The sequence below is a fragment of the Fusarium solani genome (assembly GCF_023522795.1).
Source record: "Fusarium solani strain SB1 chromosome Unknown bctg00000008, whole genome shotgun sequence".
Taxonomy (NCBI): Eukaryota; Fungi; Ascomycota; class Sordariomycetes; order Hypocreales; family Nectriaceae; genus Fusarium; species Fusarium solani.
In genome coordinates this window covers 195,912-220,035 of record NW_027072148.1, presented here as the reverse complement: position 1 = coordinate 220,035, position 24,124 = coordinate 195,912, and the positions used below count along the sequence as shown (strand labels likewise).

Here is a 24,124-nt window from a genome sequence, read left to right as displayed (position 1 = left end):
CGACTGATATGATGGAGTTGGCTGTCTATCACGTTGTTATCAGAGTGACACGATTCTCTGGATGAGCACACCGAAGGTGCTGGCAATCTTGACGTGCAACCGCAGATTTACTTGTTGGCGATCCCTAGATGGTGTCATGATAGGTATAGGGAGGGTATTGACGCTCTTTTGGCGGTTATGACGCAATAGTATATCTATTGTTGAATGCACACACTATCGAACGGCTTCATGATCCATGCAAGCTTGGCTAGGACCACAAGGTTCAAGCTAACAACGGGGGCCTAAGACAGAAGTTTCACATGTAGATGGACAAGTTACATGCTCCCGCAAGATGGCCTGTTTAGTTCACAGTTCAAATCGAAAGCACGCTTAGAGACTTTTACACTTGGAATTCCGCAATAGACCTATTCTCCTTGAGAAAAGTGACCTGATGAGCACAATAGCTTAGAAACCGGTCTTATGAAAAGATACTGAAAAATGAATTAAAGGGTAAAAGACTGAATTCGGGTATATGCAGAAATAATCCTTCTTCCGTGTCTTGGAATCAGTGACTGTGGATATGTTAGCAACAAAGTACTCCCGACGCATGTAAGACAGCCAAGCTACTCCAACGACATCTGTGGCTACTGTATAAAACAAGACTTGAATCAATTCACACCTATCCAATAAAATTACAGAATTGTCGTCGGACAAGACTCTGCTCAATCGCCATCTCTAACCCTAGATTCTCCGCACTTTCTCTTGACATCAACTTGGCTTTCCGAACCCGACTCGGTATGCAGGCACCGCAACCTTGGCCTTCCTTACGCCCCTTAAAGCCGTGGCCAGATGGAGATGAAGGAGACGGCAACCTGAGTGGGAGGAAGCCTAATTCGAGACTGCCTAGGAAACGCGTTGTGGTTGCGGAAGCGTGCAAGCTCTGTCGAAAGGTGAAAGCTAAGGTATGGTATCTCTACGTCAAGGTTTCTGGTCAGTGTTGGTTCCTGACATATGAAACTTGTTTCATAGTGCAGTGGGACTCGTCCTCGGTGTCACCGATGTCAACGAGTCAACGCCGAGTGCGAGTATAACCCGACAAACGTCGGAGAGACGCGCACTGAGGCGAATAAACGCCGACTCAACGAACTAAGCCTTCACGAGGAGCTCGTTCAAATTCTGCGCACAAGAGACGAAAGCACTGTCGGATCTGCCATTCAGCGTCTCAGAGCTGGACAGGACGTCGGCGCTTTGGTCAGACTTGTGCGCGACGGTGATTTGCTTCTTCAATGCTCGCTGCACCCTCAAGGGTTCTTTATCTATACCTTTCCCTTTTTTAGAGACATGCCGCGGCATCTCTACACGACTAGTAACCCCTATCTCGACTCGCTGTTACACCATCGGACCATCACCAGTTCGCCAAGCGCGACACAACCGGGCGATGGTCCCCGGAGGGTTTATGATATTCCCTACCATGCCGCAGCTCTTGTAGAGCCTCGTATTGACCGAGTTTCAGCCTCTAAGTGGACGAGTGTAACCTCTTCTGACGACCTCGTACGGAGTTTGCTGCGGACATACTTCAAATGCGAGTTCCCGTACAACTGCTTCTTCCATATTGACAGTTTTCTCGACGATCTGGCCTCGGGTCGAGAAAGGTACTGCTCTTCTCTCCTCGTCAATGCTATCCTTGCAAACGCTTGTGTAAGAGTCAACGCCTAAACTTACGCACCATATACTTATGCTCCCTCGCAGCACGGTCAACAGGAACTGCCAGATCGCTCTCCCTTTTGGAAGCCGCACACTCTCGGCTACCAGTTTCTAGCCGAGGCCAAGCGCCTCTGGGAACTCGAAAGGTATTCTAGGAAGCGCATCACAACACTACAAGCGGGGGCCATCATATGCATCAGCTGCAACATAGACGGCATAGACAAGATTGGGGCATCCTACCTGGCCCAGTGCATCGCCATGGGCGTGGATATGGGACTTTTCACACAGACGTTTGCCTCGAGGAGCTTGAGGCAACGCACGGTATATGCGATGACGGCCTGGAGTCTCTTTGCCTGGCAGGCGTAGGTTTCCAAGCTGACGCATGTGTCGGGCTTCCTAACTCTTGAACTTGCAGGACGCAGCAGTTTCACTTTTACTTGGAGCCATTGCTTTCAGAACAGCCCGTTATCGAGCTCCCGGTTGACCTGGGAGAAATCATCGTCATGTACCCTCACGCTGGGTCACCGTGGCCTATTCAGCACAGCTCCGTTTTCCACGCCATAATCGGATTCCGTACAATCATGAACGAAGTTGGGATACGTAATTTGGCTCTGGAAAGGGTAGAGGCCCTCTGAGCCTTGATGAGGCCATGAGCTATCGCGCCAAGCTGCTGGAACGGATGCGGTCCCTGCCGGCTTCCCTGCTGGCTTCCCTGTCGCCCGGCCAAATTGTCCTTCCCACACATTTGAAGCTACAGTGCGGTCCCACAACCAAGACGTGTTTCGAAGCTGATCATTTTCTCTAGTATGCACCTCTATAATCTCATGATGAATCTGTTTGAGCCCCTGGTAAGTTCTGACTATGGAAGAAACATACCGTCACCCTCCCCCGAGGAGATTGTGATTTCGTCAAGGGCGTGCATGGAATCCGTCGTACGACTGTATTACACACGGCACAGCTTTGAGCACTTGGACACCATCATGGTCACGTATCTTCTCTTTGTTGGCTTCAACGCGCTCAAGATGCTAGGCACGGCTAACCCTCAAGATCACGACGCTGTTTTGTCAACTGCAGTGCTGTGTGCCAAAGGGCTTCGTGATCAGAGCCGTTTCTATTGCATTGCCGAGGCCATCTTCATGGTGCTGCGTGATAGCATAGATCCAAGCGCCGCTCACCTGCTGAAGGACTTTGCGCATATCGAAGATGAAGAAGAGAGGAAACAGCTTGTTGCGAGACAGCTCCAGTCTGCCTACCCCGTGAATATTGTTAGCATTGCCGACGACCCAGAGAAGCAGCGGCTCAGTAGGCTGGTGGAGGCGTATACTGGTCTTGGTCTTGATAGTGGCGCCGAGTCTACGTCTGAGCGTTCATTTGCCGGATAATGAGAATAAGCTGGATGCTGAGATGTTTCCTGTTCTTGATTACTTCAGCAAATGCCCATCGTGGCGTATTATCTTGGCAGTCAGCAACGCTCCTGAGAATGGCGACATATCTCAGTCACACTCCAGTTCGCATGGCTCTCTTCTTACAGATACGTCATCAGATAGCTGAGGACGAGTAAGGCGGAATCCGAGGATGCCGACTTTTAGCCAAATAAGGTTGTGGCTCCTTGGCTGCCAAGAGAATCCGCGGAGTCCGGAGGATGGCTCCACACACAACGAGAATGTAAGCTCTCTACCAATCAAAAGGCGTGAGACGGATGAACTGCTTGCCGTGATCTCTCCATTATCGTTCGCATTCGCTCGCATTCGCTCGCATTCGGGAGGCTCAGTGCATGTTCCCTGAAACTGAGTATAGGCACCAATTGTCAAGACAGATATATAACAAATGGCATCTCTAAATAATAGGAAATAGTAGACAAGATAATCCTTGACACTCACCTCTTCTCACAATTCTTCACAATGAACTCTCTCAAACTCATCAGAGTCAATTCTATCGACGAGCTTGATCAACTCATCGATCTCGCATGTGAGATATGGATCGACGATCCCATCTTTTCGTGCGTCGTCCCTGGCCGTCGAGAGCGACCTGATCAGTATCGACAAGTTTGGCAGCTTCTTCTTCGCACCGAGTATTCATCACCTGGCGCTGTTGTTATAGTTGCTTGCGACGGCTCGAGTGGCGATATTGCTGATGCTGTTGGGTTTGCTGTTTGGCATCGTCATGGCTCAAGCGACACTGCTCGCAGTTGGCAAGGCGATACTCTAAACAAGAGTAAGTTCTCCTTGACTGCCCAAATAAGGGAAAGAATTGCTGACTGAAGATCGTGCTTTTAGAACTCATCAGGCTTGGGCTATTATTCCAGTGGATTTACAACTTTGCTCTTAGCGGATCTCCCGAAGCTGTGTCAACCAGCCATGGCAAAGAAATTATGGCCGAGACACGTAACGCTGAGCGGCTCTACCCGGATGAGCGATGGCGCCTTGCCTTCATCAGCGTGTCTCCAAATCACCAACGGAGAGGCATTGGCCGGAAGCTGGTCCAATGGGGCCTTGACCGCAGTGAGGAGGAGGGCGTTGCCGCGGTGCTTGAGGCTAGTGATGCGGGCAAGGGTTTGTATGAGAAGATGGGATTTGTAGAGGTTGGGAAGATGCCATTTGATGGAGGAAAGAAAGAGGAGCCTGTCATGATTCGAGAGACGCGTGAGTCTAAGAAGGTGGTATAGTCCAGGAGGCCCGGAGTAAACTGAGATATGTACGAGTGGTAATATTTAGGATGAGATGGGCTATATAGCGAGTCCTGGGTCCTAGAATTTGTATTATAGATGCTAAGGGTAATAAATAAGTCAACTTGAAGATCAGACTATGATTACAGTTTAAGACATCAGCGCTAAAATCAACCCCAGATCGAATCTTTCCTCATCAACTTGAGCACTCCATCTCACGGCTGCCTGCGGCTCATCAGAGACATCCGCTTATATACACCCTTTAGATGTTTGTACAGCCTGCTAAGGTATTAGCGGGGTGGCAAATGATGGGCTGGGAGAGAGTTATTCACTGTTTGACAACGTGTTCTTGGAACAAGAGGAAGTGATGTGGGCGGAAATCGCTTAGGTCCCGGTCATACTTGGAACAGTACCAGACAGCCTCACGGTACGGGCGACCGGCTCCTGCTGCTACAGCGTCAAGAAGCTCCTTCTCAGGCCCCCAGTTGTCCCCGGTGCAGAAGAGGGGTTCTCCGTTCTCTTGCATCTTGACTTTGACGGGCTGCGTCAGCGCAAATTCAGCCAGGGAAATGCCCAGTAGCAACGCCTTGCGGGCTCGGATAGTCTCAATTTCCTCGAACTGGTCCCTGTCGCAAAACATCCTGCGTTGGAAGGTGACGGCCATTTGTGTTAAGCCATTGGAGAGTGTCACTGTCACGAACCGCAACCCGCAAGTGCAGATACCGTCAGTCCACGGAGTACCCCAAAGAAGCATGGTCCAATCGACAATGCCAATCGCTGCCTCAGCCAGCGCAACTCTTAGATCATCGTCGCGGCGCCGTGGCTCGGCGAAACGACTACTAAGGTATGGGTCTCTCCTCAGAGGGTTCCTCGGGCTTCGTTTGTTGGAAGGGGCTTTATACCACTAGACAGCTGCCTTGAAATCAGCCGAATAGAAGGACGCAAGGCCAAGAGGTTGGTCACTATTATCTTTGACATCTAAGTTACATACTGACTATCCTTAATGGCTTGAGGAGCTGCAACATCATCAAAACTGCACTGACTTCATCAAAGATACTCTCTTCATCATTGAGAAAAGAATGTGTTCTAACTTTTCGCGTGGCTTAAAAGACGAAGCATTTTCTTCTGGGATTCACCGAGATTTTGACAGGTTATATCAACGGTGCGGCGGCGACATCAGCGCTTATCCCTCACCCAGTGGTCCCGTGTCAAGCCATCGTGAAGCCACTCTAGCTTCAGCAGAATCATAACTGCCAAGTCAGGCAACACTTCATACTCCAGGACAACACGGCACGGGAACGTTGGATGTGATGATGGACACAGCGAGCGGCTCGCGCAGAAACAGCTAGTAGTTTAGCTGCGAGGGCGGCGGGATGGGTTGATCCACTGGGGAAATTCACGGACGTAACGAGCAGTCCAAGGGCGAAGAGGACACAGCAAGTAGTTGCTGCAGCCTGATTGGTCTTTCGGAAAGGTGCCGCCATGTTCGGATCGCCTCGGCCGAAAAGGTCCGTCGCGGATCAATTCCGACGCCGCGATTGCTTTCCGCAGCGCTTCTTAACCCGAAAGCTCATACACAGATAAGTATGGCATTGTCTACTTATTCATCGTCCTAGATTATTTTGACAACTCAATCATCCCTCCAATTCATATCAAGCTTCAACATGAGCCAGCCAATTTTTCGCGTTACTTTGTTCAAGATTCCTCGTGAGGAGGATCAGCAAAAGGTGCTGGACATATACAATAGCATGCCCCCAAAGGTCATCAAGGTCCGTCTTGCAAGTGATTACTCTTCCCATGAGTATAGCTAAACAAATATCCAGGATGGAAAGCCTTATGTTCGACTGGTAACTGTGGGCAGACCCAAACCCGACCAGCGTGCCCAAGGATTCACCGTGGCGGCTGTCTCCCGCTTTGACAACTCAGACGACATGGCGTACTACGACAATGAGTGCCCGTGCCACGCTGAGCTCAAGACGTTTGCCAAGAGCGTGCATGAAGGGTTGGTGATGGTTTATTTTGACAATGAGTTACTATCGATCTAGACATGCAACATCCTAGCTCATTCAAGCCTCGAAATGTCCTCGCCTAAATTCACTGAATAGGATTTGTTGCGAATTACTCACTTTATGGTTCCCATAAGTCATATTTCGTATTTAGTTTAAAAACCCCAGTTGCTGATGGGTCAGGTATAGGGTAGGTAGTTCGAGGTGGCCTTTACATTCGGGGTCGGCTATCAGATGAGCCTTGTCGGCAGATGATCCGCTGTGTTCCTCTTTTTGCTGACAAAATACGAAACGGTTCAATAATTTATCGTTCATGGCTTTCTTGTGCAAGAGCAATGAACCAATGGTTTCAGCTGGCCATAACTTCGCCAAGCATGTTGTGGGAATACAGCCTGAATATCCGACAAAATCCGAAATATGATTCACAGAATTTCTTTTTAATTTGGATGAGTGACCGAGAATGCAATGACAGATCAGTCCTCAGTCTCAAACCACCATCCCCGTATCCCCCCACCCTTGCATGTCAGTCGGACGCCAAAAGAAGGTTAACACAGTGGCCTCAAAAATGTAACGGTAAAAAACGAACTGGTTCATAGTCGTCTATTTGTTCCTGGACATGGAGCTAATCAAATGAAGTTCCCTGATTCCCGCTTCACAACTCCAGGGTTCGGGTTATGGAGGCAGTACTTTGATTCATGGAGATTTTCTAAACTGGAGGCTCGATATCAATTGGCATCTAGAATCTGGATACTACGTAAAAGCTCCAAAACTCAGCTCAACGAGTGACTGCCTGATACTTCCAACTTGGTTCATGCCCGAGCTTACACCTAGATCTAGAAAGAGATGATCTTGTAGTCGCCAGAGAAGCTTCCGTCAAAGGTGACGCTGACGTCAAGGTGGACCCAGAGCTCGTTTCCGTTCTTCAGGTACAGCCGGATGGAGCCCTTGGCAACAAAGAGGTTGATGTCAAGGCCAACACCATCCTTGAGGTTTCCAAAGATGTTGCCGACGTTGATGCCAACGATGCTGATGGAGACTCCAATCTCGAACGTGTTGGTGTCGACGTAGCCGGTGATCTGGGAAATGTTAGTCTTGTTGAAGATCAAGGTGATTAGCCTCTGCATACCTTGATAGGACCGAAGCTCCACTCGATTGGGACACGGCCAGCAATGTCTCCAGGGGGAAGGTTTCGGACAATGTCGAGCTGCTCGGCCTTCCACACGTTGTCGCCCTCCTCAGGGGCAGTGAGGCTGATGACAGCACCTGGTCATGTTTTAGCATCATGGTGCTCTCGCTTGGTCGAGGATGCTTGACTTACCAACGTTTTGTTCGGCAGAGCTGGACATTTTGGCGGTGGTAGCAAAGTTTGGAAACTGGTGTGAGGGTCTTGGTTGGGATTGCTGGAAGATGTAGTTGAGTTGCTTTGGTTGTGGCCTCTTGCTCGTCGTGGGAAGACGGGGTCTTTATAGTCTTCTAATCCTCGTTAGTCCGAGCCATTGAGGAAATGGCCAGATACCCAACTTGCCTTGCTTGAGAGAATACTGCCACTGCCAGCTCCAAGCCTTGTCACTCGGGATCGCGTCAGGGCGTTTACCTTGACGTGATCCTACTTCGTCATCCGCTCAAATGTGACGGTCCATATTGGGCAATGCTACAAGAACTTAGAAAGCGGGCTGTCCCGTGTCGGCTGTAGGGAAATGAAACATTAACACCGCTTCATGATGAAGTTGTTGCCTTCAGTCAACCTCATAGTGAGGAGATAATGACTGATCGTCAGTTCGGGCCAAGTTTGAGTCCTAATGCATGCGCGGCAACGAGACTTCTTCTGCGGTCATGATACAATATCACGGATTTTGATGCAAACAGTAATCCAGTTGTCTCACTTACTTACATTCGGTAAACTTGATGTTTTTCCTCAATAGACTGTCCGTTGCCGCCACGGACAATAGATTCCTGCAGGTCTCATCTTCTGTCAACTTCTTTCAGTTGCAGTAAAGTATATGCTTGGTTTGACAACTCGCATTTTTTGCCACATATTGCGTATCAAAGGATGTCTCAGTTCTGAAAAGCCATTCCCCGGCACGCCGATCATCGGCATTCTCTTCCCAGCTAGCCACTTCTCTTGGCCTCATATTCCAATCACAATACTCCGTACACACGTAGAGGACCCCATATCCCTTCCGTCAACCGGCCACGTTCTTCTGCGGCCGCTAACAAAGTACCGGCAAATGTCTCATAAGACCCGCCGATACCCAAGGACGAGTGATGCTTTAGCACAAGCGTTCCATACCAAGCCATGTTTTTCCTCAGCTTGGTCTAATCTGCAATTTCGTTCAATTACGAGGCTGCAGCACAATAGTTTAGGCACTACTCTGCCCCGGCGGAAAGACCAATTGCGGAAGAATATATGCAAGCTTTGTCGTGATATTGTTCATGTTTTTATTAGGCGAAATGGAAGAAGCAGGTTGCGTTTGGCGTAGAGCGAAGTTTTGAAAACACGACTTTAAGGGGAGCCTAGCCATAGAAATCTGTTCCCCTTCAAGACTTTGTTCCATCTATTTTATTGCTATTCCACTTCTTGGCTCTTTGTAGAACCAATATAGACATTCAAAGGGAACTTTCGAATGTAGTGATCGCCGCTCCCGAGGCAACTTGATGCACAACTCGGACCAAGCCGCAGTTAGAGTCATTTTCACTGTGGATGTTTTGTCTTGGGGAATATAAGCGACAGGACCGATCCTCATGTGCTTCTCGTCCGACGATTGACAGGTTCTCTCCACCATGTCTTAGTTGAAGAATGCATGTACTGGACACAATAGACGACCATGCCAACGGCAAAGGTAGAAGATACCTTCGAACAAGTACCGAGGCAATTTGGGACACATATGCTGCACGACAGCGTGTTATCACACGCGGCAAGTTCTTGGTTGACTATATCGGGCCGGGTTTTGGGCAGGGGTGTTTTTCTCAGCTCGCCACGGGTTGCTGATCTTTGACCAAACCACAACACAACGAGCATCGTCAACACAAGGAAACATCGCGCCATCCATACAGAGTCTACATGTCGGATGATACGTCGCGGCCGGCTCAGACCGCTATTTCTTCCATCACGATCAACCTCAAACTGCCCAAGTATTGGCTTAGGCAAGTACTTTGAAGTAATCGCCTAGTTTAGCCGCGAACACTTAAGCCACCGGAAATGACGGGCATGTCTCAGATTCGCAATTCTTCTCCCCTCAATAGAGCTGTATTTAGTATTTCGCCTTGAGGCCACCTACTTAAGCCACTGTGGACGATCGATGCATTCCGTATGCGCGGGACTTGAAAGCTGAATGTGACCAAGTGCGACAATACTTTTGGTGATCGACTCAGGATTCCGGTTTCTGTCATATGCAGAATAAGGCGTTATTTATGGAGTCTTCTTTTCTCATCAATTACCATGGAATCGTACGAGCTTTCTGCATGGCGTCTGGCCATGGTCACGGCGACCTCCCCGCGGCGATGATCGCTAGAGACATACAACGATAGCGAGAAGTGATGGTTTAAGCTTGGCCATCCGCAACAAAAATAATCACGGCAGATCACAACCTCTGTGCAAGAGAAGAACACCTTGTTCTACGTGCCAGCTCATCATGGCTGAATCAACTGTCAGGTTTTCCTACTGCTCGGCCGATTCCAAGGTGCCCGAGTCCAGTCCTCTCCCCACTGGCAACCTGATTTCCAAGGACGGCAGCCCAAGCTTCTTGGCCGCAAACAAGAACCTCTGGTGGCCCAATGGGATTAGACTCAAGGTCAGGTTTCTCAATGGAACCCCTAAGCTGAAGGAAAAGGTCAAGTTCTATTCGCAGACGTGGGAAGAATACGCCAACATCGACTTTCGATTCATAGAACAGGGAGATGCTGATATTAGGGTTGGGTTTCAATGGTAGCTATACATCCCAAAACACTTCTCGCCGAAGAAAGTCTTACTGGGGTTAGGAACCATGATTTTGGTACGTGGTCATACGTTGGCAAAGACGCCCAGAAGTTCGCGTTGGGCCAGAATTCGGCCACCATGAACTTTGGCGACTTGGACGACAACAGCCGTGAAGACGACTACTGTCGGGTCATCACGCACGAGTTTGGACATGCCATCGGATGCGTTCACGAACATCAGGCCAATCTCATCCAATGGAATGAGCCTCAGGTCATCGCTGATTGCAAGCGAGACTATCACTGGGACGAGTCGACGACCCGGAGCCAAATCATCGATCGAGAGAGGGACCTCGCCGCCCTTGTCAAGTCCGACTTTGACCCAAACTCCATCATGTGCTACTATTTTCCTTCCTCGTGGACTGCTGATCACTCTTCAGCTCCCAAGAACCTCAACCTTTCAGTTACCGACAAGAGCTTCATTGCCAAGATCTATCCTTTCCAGACACGCGACGCCGGGGAGCTGACCATTGACCCCAGCATTCGGCCGTGGTATCCTCCCGTGGCTCTGAACTCCAAGGAGATCCAGTTCAGCCCTCCTTATCTTGTCACTCCCCGCCTGGCCCTCGGGTTGAAGCTCTTGGATGTGGGCAACTCGGCCAATATTCGTGTTCGTGCAGCAGCTGTGAGACTTGCTGAGGACAGGTTTGCCCTGAACATCGATTCGTGGGCTGACACGCAGCTGTACAATGCGGCTGTGACATGGCTCGAGTTTGCGGCCGACGAGACGGACTATCAAGGTGTGTTCGGGTCAAGACAGACACTTGTCCTCCTGTACTGACTCCTGTTTTTCTCCAGTGGGAGAGTTCAGCACACTTGATTATCGACCCCTGAACACGTTTCCCACTCCCGACAAAGACGGAATTCGTCGAGACACCGAACACTTTGACTTCCCCGATGGCAAATACACTGAAGGCCCCAATGTGCTCGTCTGGCTGAGTGCTCTTGACTTTGACAACGGTCACAACTGGAGAGTCAGGGCCAAGGCCACAAACGTCACACCGTCTGGCTTTGATCTCGACATTGAGACATGGGAGGACACGAAGCTGTACAGCGCGACAGCGTCATGGGTTGCATATCCCAAGGGTCGCGAAGGCGTCGTCAGTGGCAGAGTCAGTAGCAGTGAACTGAGGAATTGGTTCCCCCCTCAGAGAGCGATAGCAAGAAGGTCAAATTTCCCGCAAAATCTTTTGACAGAACGCCAAAAACCTTCCTTGCTATCAGCGAGCTGGACATCGACTCGTCGACCAACCTCCGTGTCAAAGTCCGTGCCGACAAGGTTGATGCGAACGGCTTCATCTGGCGTGCTGAGTCGTGGGAGGATAGCAAGATGTACAATGTTGGCGTGGACTGGGTTGCTTTTGGTTGAGCTTACCCGCTGTGACTTTTGTCAGGCGTGCCTTGGAGGATACACGCTCATTACTTGGACAAATTCTATTGTACCGTCTCGCTCACATGTGTACTAAGCTCGGACGACTTGCTGTGCTTGGCTTTGGGGTACCGTGCCATCCGTTAGAGTGCCTGTGTCTACTGTGGACGCGGAAGTACCTTGGTGATCTATGCAAGCTGTCTAACCGTGTCCTTGGCCCTAAGCTGAATGCGGGGGTTGCTTCGGCTCGGCACGAAAGATTGTGGAATGTTGATCTCATCCGAACCAGTGTGATGATGTGATGAATGTGACCAAGTTGCTTTAGTTGCGTCTTGCCCCTGTACCATCAGCTCTGTCTCGGACAGCCACCGTGAGCTATCGTCATACGTTGATCGGCATTCAAGTTGAGGCTGTGAAGGCGTCAAGGCCTAGACCATGTCTGACTTTCAGCTCGGGACACTAACCTAAATCTATCGATTTACGACCCCGTCACATTTCCTTGGGCATGAGATTGTCACTATTGCGGACAATTCTATCCTTGAAGCCAGAGACAACACGATGCGGATCCCATACCATGACGGCCACAATCTACATATAAAAGCTGTTATCTATTATCCTCTCTATGTCCTTGCTCAACTCCTATATCCTCTATCCTCCACTTCCCCACAATGCACACACTTGGGTATTCACTACTTATCCTCCTCACCCAAACCAATGCTCTCGTCAGAGGTATCGACTCTGCAACGCATGCAAATGCAGACGTTCCCGCCCTGAAGCTACCCTGGGGAACCTATGAGGGATACCCATTCCAGGACGACGATAACGTGAGCCAAGGAGAATTGGATGCAGGGGAAACCAAACTAACCAACGACAGATCTACCTCTTCTCAAACGTGAGATTCGGTGCCAAGCCTGTACTCTTTAGTGCACCAGAATTTCCGCCGTGGACCAATTCCTCTGTTCAGCCTCCTTCGGATGGACGCAGCTGTATCCAGATCGACACGTCTCAACTCGACAAGCCTCCCGGTGGAGAGAATCCAATCAACGACCCGGCCGACTCCGACCCGGATACTAGCGAAGATTGCCTGTTCCTTGATCTCTACGTGCCCAAGTCAGTGATCGACAATGGCACTCCAGCACCAGTAGTAGTATGGATATATGGAGGCGCCTTTGCTTTTGGAAGCAAGAACCAGCTAGGCCCGCTCTACACAGGACAATCTATCCTGAGTGCAAGCAAGTACCAGACCATCTTTGTCGCTGGCAACTATCGACTAGGTGCCTACGGCTGGTTGGCTGGCAACTACATGCAAACCGCCGGCCAGCCAAATGCCGGCCTATACGACCAGGCCTTGCTTTTCCAATGGGTGCAGACATATATCGGCCAGGTCAATGGAGACAAGGATCAAGTCTCTGCCTTTGGAGAATCGGCCGGGGCAAGCTCAATCTTACACCATTTGATCCGAGAAGGCGGAACAATCGATCCCACATTTGATAGATTTGCTGTTCAGAGTCCAGCTTTCGAGTGGGCTTGGGACAACTCCCCAAACGGCAAGCTGGACAAGATCTACAAGAACTTTTCAGATCTTGCTGGTTGCGGTCAGAACTTTGACATTAACTGCCTCAGGTCGTCCACAAACCTCTCAGAAGCCAATCAGGCTCTGTTTAACAGCGTGAGGCAGACAGGGCTGTTTCCTGTTGGCCCAGCGGTGGATGATGTTTGGATCAAGACAATTCCTACTCTCTCCTTCGCTAACAGTATGTGGTCGTTTCCCTCGTTGACACCTTGGATACAGCAAGCTAACAGATTCAACAGATCAGTTCTGGAAAGGAATAAGCTCCACTATTATTTCCCATACCTTGAACGAATCTGCGTCTTTCACGCCAAAGGGAATCACATCTGAAACGGCTTTCAACGATTTCCTCGCTACTTTCTTACCTGGAGCTAAGCTCGAGAGCCAACGACAACAGATCGCTCAGCAATACAACTGTACCAAACTCTTTGGCGGTGACTATACTTTATGCATCGCAACCGTCATCCGCGATGCATCCTTTACCTGCAACACCCGAGATTTGTATTCAGCGTATCCCAGCGAGTCACACATGATGCGATACGGTTATCCTTTTCCCAACTATGCCTATCACGCCAGTGATCTTATCCCTCTGTTTGCAAATTCGTTCGATGAAGCGGTGGGACTGTTGAGCAAGAGTTTAGGCGACTTTCTGGCGAATCTCTACGCTCGGCCACTCATCAACACCAATCTCGCTGCGGCATATCAGACCTATTTCGCGTCTTTTGCAGCTTCTGGTGACCCCAACGGTCTAAGTCTACCACTGGTGGCCGGTCAGCAACCCCCTAAGTGGCCGATTGTCGATGGTTCTGGCGATGAACTCGCAAACGTCCTCACGGTACAGATTCCCAGCGGCCAGGCGGCATTCGTGCTAGCCTCAGATGATCAAAACGGCAAAGAGCGCTGTAGCTTTTGGACGACTCTGGCGAAGGAGATTGTGGAGGCTCGAGGATCAGATCAAGATGATGCTGCTAACTATGGTGAGCTATGATTGAGACTCATCTAACAAGCTTTAATATAGGTTAGATATTACTTAAGGGATGATTAATATAGGGAAGAAGTGTCGCCCTTGTGGGTAGACGTCCCTGCAGGGAGAGTATCCCGATAAGCCGGCGGCAGAATGCCCTCTAGGGCGGCCTTGATCTGCAGCGCCAGCGTCTTAGAGTGCCATCTATGCTGCTGCGTGTAACCTCCCGTGATCCAGTAATTCTCAAGCCGCGGATGGCGCTTCCACATGCCGCGGATCTCACCCTCGGCGTCGACGCCCCAGGTCGACTCCAGCCGCTCCGCAATGTCTCGAGGGCCCAACAGGTCCTTATTAGCTTTGACCTCCTCGTCAAGCTCTCCTCCAAGGACCTCAGCGGTGATGTTGCGGGCGTTCAAGTCGGCGAATCCAGTGCACCACAAGATGGCATCGGCGTCGACGGTACTATTGTCCGAGAAGCACAGACCCGTCTCAGTGAACGCAACTGGTTCTACTCCTGCCTTGATACCGACCTTGCCCTCGGCAATCAGGTCGGTAGTACCGACGTCAACGTAGTGTCCACCAGCCTTCTCGACCAAGTTGGAGTATAGGGCCTGACTGGGGTCGGTGCTATCAAGGGCAGGGAAGCCAGCAGCGGCGAGGGCGGCGTAGCGGTCTGGTTCCTTGTATGCCCACATGGCAAAGAGGTTACGTGCGAGCTGGCCGTCGACGGCAGCAGGCAGCGTCAGGAACATCCTATCAGCTGCTTCGACTCCAAAGTTGTAAGCCCGAGACTGCTGGAATGACAGACGTAGTCTAAGGGAACGATGTATGTTGGGGATCGGACGTTCATTGTCGCTTGGAGGCCAGCGTCGTGGCAGTCTTGGAGCACGTCAAAGGCTGTGTTGGCAGAACCGATGATGATAACGGACTGGAGGTGGTTAGATGCTGCTTCGACCCTGGGGAGCGTGCACTTCACCTTGACACCTTTCTCGCTCAGTCCTTGGCGCTTCTGTAAGCGGTTGAGTGAATATTGATGCCCTTGTACAGATGCCCGTCTGCCACAGACGGTATATAGGGCTTCTGAGATGCAATTCCCGTTGCCTGTACCAGGTGCTTGGAGACAGCCGTGCGCAGGCCAGCCCGAGTCTGGAACTTGACGGTCCATCGCTGGGTTGACTGATTGTAAATGGTTGACTTAATCTGGGCCGAAGTAATGACATTGAGATTAAAAGTCGAAACAAATCGTCGGACCTGCTCGGCCAGTTCATCCTTGGTAAGCAAGTGAGGGGCTTGGAGTTCCTTGTCATAGGCTGTGTCTCGGGTCAGTCTCCTTCATGATATACAATACTGTGTCCGACCTACTGATAAAAGGAAGCTCGGCGAATGACGTTGGGATGTGAAACCTCATGCATTCATAGCGAAGAGCCCAGTTGTCACCAACACGAGGGTTCCGCTCGGCCATAACGCTGTCAACGCCAAGAGTCTTGAGGCGACCAGCGAGAGCCACGGCACTGTAGAAAGAGAGAGCTGATCAGCTAAATTTCCAGTCTTGGATCTCTTCCTTGATCACCACTTACGCGTTCCCGCCGCCGATGATGAATACATCCGTGGTGATATCATCGAGGCCATCCAGCTTCCTGCCGGGAGACCGGAGCAGCGACTCATCCTCTGGATATAGATCCAGGCCATCAAGCTTGGTATTAAAGATCCAAATCTTCCAGTCTAGTGAGTTCTTATCATTTTTGACGGGGAGGAGCAGGAATCTTGCGCTGCACTTGGTGGCTGGCGAGGTGGTTGTGAAAGAGAGCGAAACATCAATGAATTGCTGTAAACTTTTGTCAGCTATGTCAACGAAAACCGTCATCTTGAGTCCCCTTACCAAGGCTGGGGTAGCAGGGACAAAATTTGCTCCCTCGAGCTTCCACTCGGTAGTTACATCCCGGAGTTTCTTTGTGTGAAGAAAGTTGGCGACAATGACCTCGGGGGTAAAAAATGTACGCAAATGACACGTCAGAGCCAATGTGTCCTTCCAGTAGGCCTGCTCGAGAAAAGAAGAGATCCTGAAGGGCAGCAGCATCGTCAGTCGTCACAGCAGCTTTGAACGCGTCCAGAACGGTGAGGGCCTGCTCGGTAGCACTCTCGCCCGGTAGGGAGACCAGATCCACCGTCTGTTGGTCGAGGACAGGAACGGGCTGTTGGTCCATCATCTGACGCAAGCTCGCAGGAAGGGGATTTTCATCCTGCAGGGAGATAGAGTTGATAGCTGTGTGCAATGCGAATTAGCCCTGCAAGGATCGACAAGAGAGATCGAGCCTGAGGAGGGGCCTGGGTCTCACCGGTAGCCATGTTTGGAAAGTTTGGAGAAGCTCTTGGGCTAGGAATGAGAACGAACAGAATGCAGCGGAAGCAGTGTTTTAATTAGCCTTGCATTGAAGCGCCGAGGCCGCGCTTGCCTTGGGCAGTCAAGTGTCTCAAGATGCCTGTCGTATCCTTGCTTGCAGACTGCTTGATACGGCCTGCTTGCATGTCTCCACAGGTTGGGTAGATATTCTCTCGGCTGCTCTCACGGCAAGCAAGGCAGTGTCCAGGATGAATAATGTTCACCGGGTACAGCCACGGAAGGGGGAAAGGACAAAACTGAGGAAAAGATACCCGCCGGGAACCAGTAACGGCCCTCCAGCTTGCGCCCTTGGTTGCGGTTGGCATGGGGGTATCCGACTCGAGAATGAAACGGTCAGGATGTGAGTTCTCAACCAACACAACCAACAGTTCTTTTTTTAGTTAATCACGATTGTTAAAAGCCAGCAAGTCACCAACCAGAAGCCTCAATCGCCAACGCTTGTGGTCCAGGGCTCCCTGGATTCTCCCCGCATCCGCTGCAACGCCCCTCCCACATCCCGGAACCCCTTCCTTGAAGCCGAACAAAATTGACACTCAAACCCCCTGCTTCTTTTCTCCAGGGCTCTTTCAGGTAGTTTTCCTTTCTTAATTAACACCCCGTCCGGTGAGTGTACCCAGAAGTATGGCCCGTGAACTTCGCCTCGCCGAACATGTCTTCGATGGTGCCTGGACCTGCAAGTCTCAAAGAGGGCAGCTTTCTTGTTCATGCATATCTTGCCTTCTTTTTCTTTGCAGTAAAAGGGCCGTTCCAACCCATAACCAATCATGGAAATGTCTCAGCAAGAGCTATAGAAGCTGCTAACTGCACCAGCGTTAGAACCACCGCCAACCTCCAGATGTCGAGCCCGAGCTTGAAAACCTACCGCACGAAAACAACATCACCAGGGGCGTCACAACACTTTAAATGGTTGATACGACTCGACGTCTTCTTCTTCGAGCATATGTCAGGCGATGGGTCACCCTAACCCTAACCCTGAGCAGTAATTGGTACTGTCGCCTCCAGTATTGGCAATAGGTGCGAACGTTTGTTCCTCTGAAAACTTGCTTCACGACGCGCTTCACTGACGGAAGACATGCCAGGTAGCTTGGAGTGGATGTTAGAGATTAGAGCTCGTCTTGGCGTCATTGATCGACAGGCCTAAAGGCGTTCAAACAATCTGTCGGTCGATTGTAGGGGTTCTTGGCGCTTTCCGTCGCATAAAGAATGTACATAAAAGAAACACCAACTTGTGTCCTAGTGGGTGTGGGCACCATCGATCAAGCTCTCACCAAGTCGTCGCCAAGCCGTTCGGGGGGAGGAGGGGGTATCGGATCTAACGATCCGAGGTCTCTGCATCTTGAGATCGTTCCTCAGGGCAACGATCCTCGCCGTCATCGCATGTGCTTCGGCGTCCTGGAGCATCTGCATCTTGGCCACTCTGGCCCAGTCAATGGCAGCCTTGCGCGCGTGACCAGCGTGACCCTCGTGCTTTCGGCGGCTTCTGAGGGTAACGTACCCGTATCTCCACTTGTTGTGGGCAAGGAGGGACACAAGCTCCTTTGAATTCCTACTATACTGTTGGCATGCTCTGAGACTATCTCAAAAAAGTAACTTGCTCAAAAGCATAACCAGCCTCTGTCTCAGCGAGGTCAGCTGCTGTGCCCATATCAGCCATGGGAGTTGGAACGAAGATGAAGCGCTGGCAAGGGTAAAGGCACAAGAACATACTCCTCTAAAAGTGGAATTGAATTTATGATATGTTTCGTAAGATAACATATGATACATAGGTGACATTGTGTCATTTTATCATATCTCTTGTCTAACTCTTCTTATCATAAAACCCATAGCCTTAGGGAGGAGTTATTGTTTCGTTCTCGTTCTGGCGTCTTTCTTCTGTTGTCTTGACCTAAACGCCCCATCCAGTCGACCGTGAGCTCCTCCATCCCCTCGAAATACTCCTCGCGGACGTCGTTATGTATCTACTGCATAACTTTGTGCCGACGTCGCTGACCTCGAAAGGCCAAATCCACCGCAATCAGGCCATATTCCCGGGCCACCCGCCTGCCAGCGTACTGCTGGTCGGTCATCCCCCATGCCAGCCTCGGAATCTGCATGGCTTGGGCTCGGTCGGCGGTCGTCTCGGGCTCGGGCTCGGGCTCCGGGGTCAGGATTCGGGGGTCCGGAAACCCCATGGCGGCGAGGTGGGCTCTGTCGTTGGATATACCTTTCAAATCCGCTAGGGGCAAAGAGCATCTAATCCTTAAGTAGTTACTAACTAATGCATTGGCGTTATCACTATTGCCCTGGTCAAATTGGCTTTCCCATCCTCGGGCAGAAGGTAATAGGATGAAATAATCACACATTAAGCCACGATTCTCCACCTTTGTAAGACAAAACATATCAATATTGTTAACCCACCATTCCAAGAAAGAAAAAAAAAAAAAACCTTAACGGGCCTATCTCTGATATGCTCTTAGTTTCTATCTATTGGCCACCTGCGGTATGTGTAAAAGTTACAGGTGTTTGCCTTTCCTCAAAATTTCCCCCGCATGTGACTCACAGCCAACGTTGGGTGCCTATTTTCCTGCAAGAGTTTGGTATAAAAAGTGCTCTACCTCAAACCGCTTGGTTCGAATCACTCAGATTCTCTAATGGTTTACCCCCGACAGCCCATATTTACTGTTTCACAACATCCTCACCATTTCTTTAACTCAGCTCAGACATTCAGTTCCAGACCCGAGTTTGGCCAAAGCCTATCAAGATGGATCCTTTCAACAAGCTACCTTCGGAGCTCCGTGTGCAGATCCTGATTTCTCTTCGCAGCAGGCGCTCCGTATTGCGGTTCGCCCAGGCATCACCCGCTATGCTTCACCAGTACCTCATGTCTAAAGCATACATTGCACGGATGTTGGTTGCCCTGGACTTCGACGATGACATGATACAGGACGCCATGGCGATCATTCTACTTCCTCCACCTGATAAACGTGGTCACTACTCGAAAATCCTTCGCCGTCATTATGCCCGCTGGTTAGAAAACCGGCTCCCGAATCCTCTCAAGACGCGTCATGGCAGCCTCATTGACGAAGTCCACAGACTACAAGCCCGACTATTGTTGTTCATTGAGGACTATCTTACCAAGGCCACAGCTATCTTTCCGCCACGAGAGTATGTCTGCCTTCCCGACCTATCGCCAAAAGGAACTCACTTGATGTTCAAAGACGAAGCTGTCAGCTCGAGATTCAACGCCACCCAGCTTACTGATGCGGAAAGGAAGCGACTCCTAACAGCATTTCTACGATATGAGATGATGTGTGCGATCCGCCGCCAAAGAACCTCATCCACGACTAGATGGAATTTCCGCCATCCAATAGCCGGATTCGTGACTGAATGGGATTTAGGGTCATCATATGAATACAGAGGCCAGAGACTTGGGCCCTCAGAAAGAGAGACCATTCTTTGCGTCCACCAATACGTCAAGTCCCTCTACGCGGCCATGTTTGCTCAGTGCAGCGATTCATGGCTGCCAGACATACCGGTAGGTTCTCTATATTCTTACAGCACCGGACTATTGTACCCGGACACTCTCTACGTCAACGCATGCGCCTACGCCTCGGATATGGGCTTAAAATCCGTTGAGGCCTCGCATCCAATCTCGATCGAAGCTGCGGGCTTTGATCTTGTTACAGTCCTTGTAAGGTCTGCCACGGCCGGTCAAGATGGACGGGATCGCCTCCGGTGTTGGTTTAAAAGCTTTTTTCAAGATACGAGGATGAACGTTCGGTCAAGTGTCCCTTCGCTCCATGGTATGTATGATGAGTTTGAAAGGGGGGAGGCAAGGGATGCACCCTATGAAGAGGGCTCAGGAATGTACCAGATGCTTTGTTCCCGCGTTACAGCCGACTTTTCTCTGCACTCGGACATATACCGACAACGGGCATGGGCGTTCTTTGACGACGACCGATTCTACGCTTCGTCAGGGGCAGGACCACACTTCCCAGATCGTATGGACATGGGAGAACAGTGGGGCTCGACAGAAGATGACGTGGAATGGTTCTCTGATCCCAAGCATGTCCGAGCTAGGCATCGCTCACAGAAATGGCACGACGAACTACTTGGTAAGCCTTGTGGTGACGAAGAGGTCAAAGAATTCCAGGACCTAGAGCTCGACACTCTGCTACCTGCTACATCAGAGAGGTATTGGTTTCGAAGACTACCTCGGTTCTGGCGTTGAGCATTTGTTAAGCAACTACTAGACCCTACTTCTAGAGGTAATGCTAAGTTCTTGATGAACCTACTATGCAAAAGCCCAGAGCTCATGTTTCTACTTCGTCAAACCTAGGATATAAAGAGAGGGACAAAGCATAGATATGCATAGGTACAGGATCAATGGCTCATATTTCTCAATCCCATACCTCGAAGTCACCGGAAGCGAGCTGCACGAAGTTGGGGGATAGGGCGATTTTGAACCCACCCGAGTATTGCCTCTAAGTGATCCTGGATATATCTATATACTCATAATTCTCGCAAAGTGGAAAGCGAGAAATCATATTGGCGGGCTTGCAGGCTAACTACATCAGATTTGAGATCCTTGGTATTCAACATGGCCTGTCTTTTCCTTCGCCGAAGACGTCTCTGGTGTCAACGACGGACGTAGGACTACTCTAGGATACCCAGAGGAAAGCTTTCACGCCGGGAAAAACCGCGAATAGATCATCTGATATGAAGAACTCAAGTCTATTGGCTAATCAGAGAGGTCAAGTCGGCGCGTTGATACTTGAGGGGGAAGAGGGGCATATGCGGGAGGCCGTCCACTGCTGCCCAAGGGCAGCAATAACAATGCACTTTTCCCACTTTTTCTGCTTGAAATGCTTGAAGAAATTAAATATTTAGTCCTGATCCAGGTGCTTCATTTTAGAGGCCTCACATTTCATCGGATTCCTGCCACGCGGCGTAGGGTAACCATGAGTGCCTCGAGAGTCGAGAATATCCCCCTCCGGCCCTACCCGGGTTCCAAGTCTACTACCGACAGCCGCTCCGTTGTGCTTTGCAAGTTCTTTCTGAGCGGTAGATGCTTGAAGGGATCTGCCTGTCCGTTTAGCCACGACAAGAAACCAACCATTCAAGCCCCCTCAATTCCTTCAGCGTCACGAGATGTAAGCCTTAAGATTAGACTGCCACTCAGAACATTTGGCTAAGCGCCGCGCAGGCAGATCAAGATTGTGATGAAGTAGATGATTTCTGCCGCACCATTGCCGGCGCGTTTGTTCGATTCGAAGACGGCGGTCGCGTTTCCAGCATCTCTCTCCCCAGCGACTTCTCGGCCGTTCACCTCAGTGGCCTGCCCAAAGGCACTTCTTCCCAAACGATCAAACGCCTGCTCGACAAACTCGGCTTTGACGTCCCCGAGAAGAATATATGGGTTATGAGTCAGGATGGAGTACTTGGTGCCAACATCCAAGCAGAGGATCCAGCCTTTCCCAAGAAGCTCTGCGCTCTCATGCCTGGAGGGCTCACTTGGGGGACCTCTAGAGTCCAAGCAACTCCGGTGGTAGCTCGTATGCCATCCAGACAAACTATCGGGCGCCTGGACTGCAAGAAAGTCCATGTCTCTTGGCACAAGCCTGTCCGGGATGTCATGCTAAAGTTTGGCCAACAAGACGTTGCTGAACGAGTACACCGCAAGTTTACGACTGGAGCCTACACGATACTAGGCTGCAAGGTCAAGGCGCAGGCGCCATACAAAAATCCAGCCGCCATGTTCCGCTCGCATAGTCCCATCCCTTGGGTCATGAGACTGACTGATGTCCCCGGATCTGCCAACAAGACAGAGATATCTCAGGCCATTTCACTACACGCCGACAAGCCACGCGAGATAGTGCTGCACGCCCCAGGTTACTCGATCGATGATGAGCAAGCTTCAGCCATGGTTCGGTCTCTTTTGACAAGAATAGGCCCCATTGAGTATTGGGAGGTGACGATGGAAACATCAGCCAAGCGTGTCAAGGCTACGGCACGCTTCCTCAACGAGGAGGGTGCCAGAGATGCTGCTTCTCAGCTCAATGGAACGGCGCTACCATTCCATAAACCGGGAAAGTTGACTGTCCAGATGGTCTACTCGGTCAAGTTCAAGGTCCGGGGCGACATTTATGCCGCCATCTTGCCTCGGGTGAGCAGCCATGCGAGTGTCTGGAAAGAAAAGTACGTGTATTTCCGAGCATATCCCACTTCGACGACCTTTAAGCTCGAGGGAGAGTCCGATACGGAAGTAGCGAGTGCGAAGTCAACCCTAGAAGACATTCTCAGTGGTGCCGTTGCCAAAGATGGTCAATCAAACCTCTGGGATCCCTCCCTCAAGGGCAACGGATACCTCTGGCGTTTGATCAAGGAGCAACAGCAAGACCTTGGGGTGGTTGTCGTTCGAGACAAGACCAAGGATGTTCTACGACTCTTTGGGACTGAAAAGGCATGCAACAAGGCGCAAGGACACCTCGCCAGTCTGTTGCACAAGGAAGCCTCTTCGGACCATACCATTCAATTGGATCCTGAGAAGCGCCTCTGGGCTTTGAAGGGGGGCTTTCAAGCAATCCTGGAGAAGCTTGGTGCTAAGCGGGCATTCCTAGACATTGTTTCATCAAAGATCGCCATCTCAGGGTCCTTGGAAGATTACGATTTTGCGCTGGCACTTGCGAATGGCGGCAGCCTTGCTGGACAGAAGAAAACGCGGAGAGACTCCGGAGACAACGATTCTGAGGAGTGTTCTGTTTGCTGGACTGAAGCAGATTCCTCTGTTCGGGTCAAGTGTGGCCATGTGTATTGTCAAGATTGCTTCGAAAACAGCTGTGCAGCACTTTCAACCTCCGGTGCTAACTCCCTCTTTCTCTGTCATGGAGACGAGGGGAGATGCAATAAGGCCATCAGTCTTGAGGATTTGCATGCAAATCTGTCATCAATCGCCTTTGAAGATCTCCTGGAGAGATCGTTCATGTCAACTGTCCAAGGTACTCCAAACAAACTGCACTTCTGCCCTACCCCTGACTGTGGGTATATCTACCGTACAACGAAATCAGCCGGGACGCACACCTGTTCCAACTGTCTGCAGCGAACTTGCTCCTTATGTCATGAACCTCATGTCGAGATGACATGCGCAGAGTACAAAGACATCAAGTCAGGCGGTTACGCTGCTTTTGAAAAGCTCAAGAAAGAGGTTGGAATCAAGGATTGCCCCGAGTGCAAGACGCCACTTGAGAAGATTTCCGGGTGCAACCATATCACTTGTGTGGGATGCAAAGCCCATATATGCTGGGTATGCATGATGACGTTTCCGTCTGGGGAGCTTGTCTATGCTCATATGGGTAAGATGCATGGGGGCCATGTTGAGTGGAGGTAACGAAGAGAGGTTTCGGTCCTTGGTATGACATTTCCTTATCATTTCTATGTACCTAACGATTAGGAAGGAGAAGCACCTATGATATCAATGAACACGCGTCTCCAACCATAGCCCACCCACTGCCATAT

General features: G+C 50.5%; 12 protein-coding genes across 12 annotated transcripts; 8 read left to right on the top strand and 4 right to left on the bottom strand.

The window, feature by feature from the left end:
- Positions 1-776: 776 nt before the first annotated feature.
- On the top strand, positions 777-2,318 carry MRS44_012084 (uncharacterized protein; the record flags this gene model as incomplete). Its single annotated transcript, XM_065618676.1, has 4 exons — positions 777-941; positions 1,009-1,677; positions 1,729-2,045; positions 2,099-2,318. 4 exons carry the CDS (start codon positions 777-779, stop codon positions 2,316-2,318), a joined length of 1,371 nt encoding a protein of 456 aa, XP_065474748.1.
- Positions 2,319-2,663: 345 nt separating this feature from the next.
- Positions 2,664-3,065, top strand: MRS44_012083 (uncharacterized protein; the record flags this gene model as incomplete). The annotated part of the gene is made up of 1 exon (XM_065618675.1): positions 2,664-3,065. One exon carries the CDS (start codon positions 2,664-2,666, stop codon positions 3,063-3,065), a length of 402 nt encoding a protein of 133 aa, XP_065474747.1.
- A 519-nt stretch (positions 3,066-3,584) lies between these two features.
- Positions 3,585-4,348, top strand: MRS44_012082 (uncharacterized protein; the record flags this gene model as incomplete). The annotated part of the gene is made up of 2 exons (XM_046284065.2): positions 3,585-3,897; positions 3,960-4,348. The coding sequence occupies 2 exons, from the start codon at positions 3,585-3,587 to the stop codon at positions 4,346-4,348; spliced, it is 702 nt and encodes a 233-aa protein (XP_046133469.1).
- A 328-nt stretch (positions 4,349-4,676) lies between these two features.
- Positions 4,677-5,832, bottom strand: MRS44_012081 (uncharacterized protein; the record flags this gene model as incomplete). Its single annotated transcript, XM_065618674.1, has 3 exons — positions 4,677-5,184; positions 5,340-5,381; positions 5,753-5,832. 3 exons carry the CDS (start codon positions 5,830-5,832, stop codon positions 4,677-4,679), a joined length of 630 nt encoding a protein of 209 aa, XP_065474746.1.
- A 180-nt stretch (positions 5,833-6,012) lies between these two features.
- Positions 6,013-6,440, top strand: MRS44_012080 (uncharacterized protein; the record flags this gene model as incomplete). Its single annotated transcript, XM_046281172.2, has 3 exons — positions 6,013-6,117; positions 6,172-6,350; positions 6,410-6,440. The coding sequence occupies 3 exons, from the start codon at positions 6,013-6,015 to the stop codon at positions 6,438-6,440; spliced, it is 315 nt and encodes a 104-aa protein (XP_046133472.2).
- Positions 6,441-7,187: 747 nt separating this feature from the next.
- MRS44_012079 (uncharacterized protein) lies at positions 7,188-7,700 on the bottom strand (the record flags this gene model as incomplete). The annotated part of the gene is made up of 3 exons (XM_046283601.2): positions 7,188-7,430; positions 7,481-7,617; positions 7,673-7,700. 3 exons carry the CDS (start codon positions 7,698-7,700, stop codon positions 7,188-7,190), a joined length of 408 nt encoding a protein of 135 aa, XP_046133473.1.
- Positions 7,701-9,986: 2,286 nt separating this feature from the next.
- Positions 9,987-11,695, top strand: MRS44_012078 (uncharacterized protein; the record flags this gene model as incomplete). Its single annotated transcript, XM_065618673.1, has 4 exons — positions 9,987-10,279; positions 10,333-11,066; positions 11,125-11,438; positions 11,492-11,695. 4 exons carry the CDS (start codon positions 9,987-9,989, stop codon positions 11,693-11,695), a joined length of 1,545 nt encoding a protein of 514 aa, XP_065474745.1.
- Positions 11,696-12,363: 668 nt separating this feature from the next.
- On the top strand, positions 12,364-14,253 carry MRS44_012077 (uncharacterized protein; the record flags this gene model as incomplete). The annotated part of the gene is made up of 3 exons (XM_046283602.2): positions 12,364-12,519; positions 12,570-13,449; positions 13,508-14,253. The coding sequence occupies 3 exons, from the start codon at positions 12,364-12,366 to the stop codon at positions 14,251-14,253; spliced, it is 1,782 nt and encodes a 593-aa protein (XP_046133475.2).
- Positions 14,254-14,306: 53 nt separating this feature from the next.
- MRS44_012076 (uncharacterized protein) lies at positions 14,307-16,436 on the bottom strand (the record flags this gene model as incomplete). Its single annotated transcript, XM_065618672.1, has 7 exons — positions 14,307-15,020; positions 15,074-15,238; positions 15,337-15,539; positions 15,592-15,740; positions 15,807-16,054; positions 16,109-16,177; positions 16,239-16,436. The coding sequence occupies 7 exons, from the start codon at positions 16,434-16,436 to the stop codon at positions 14,307-14,309; spliced, it is 1,746 nt and encodes a 581-aa protein (XP_065474744.1).
- A 1,427-nt stretch (positions 16,437-17,863) lies between these two features.
- Positions 17,864-18,801, bottom strand: MRS44_012075 (uncharacterized protein; the record flags this gene model as incomplete). Its single annotated transcript, XM_065618671.1, has 3 exons — positions 17,864-18,166; positions 18,222-18,308; positions 18,601-18,801. 3 exons carry the CDS (start codon positions 18,799-18,801, stop codon positions 17,864-17,866), a joined length of 591 nt encoding a protein of 196 aa, XP_065474743.1.
- Positions 18,802-19,370: 569 nt separating this feature from the next.
- MRS44_012074 (uncharacterized protein) lies at positions 19,371-20,840 on the top strand (the record flags this gene model as incomplete). Its single annotated transcript, XM_065618670.1, has 1 exon — positions 19,371-20,840. One exon carries the CDS (start codon positions 19,371-19,373, stop codon positions 20,838-20,840), a length of 1,470 nt encoding a protein of 489 aa, XP_065474742.1.
- A 730-nt stretch (positions 20,841-21,570) lies between these two features.
- Positions 21,571-23,996, top strand: MRS44_012073 (uncharacterized protein; the record flags this gene model as incomplete). Its single annotated transcript, XM_065618669.1, has 2 exons — positions 21,571-21,762; positions 21,816-23,996. The coding sequence occupies 2 exons, from the start codon at positions 21,571-21,573 to the stop codon at positions 23,994-23,996; spliced, it is 2,373 nt and encodes a 790-aa protein (XP_065474741.1).
- Between the last annotated feature and the right edge of the window lie 128 nt (positions 23,997-24,124).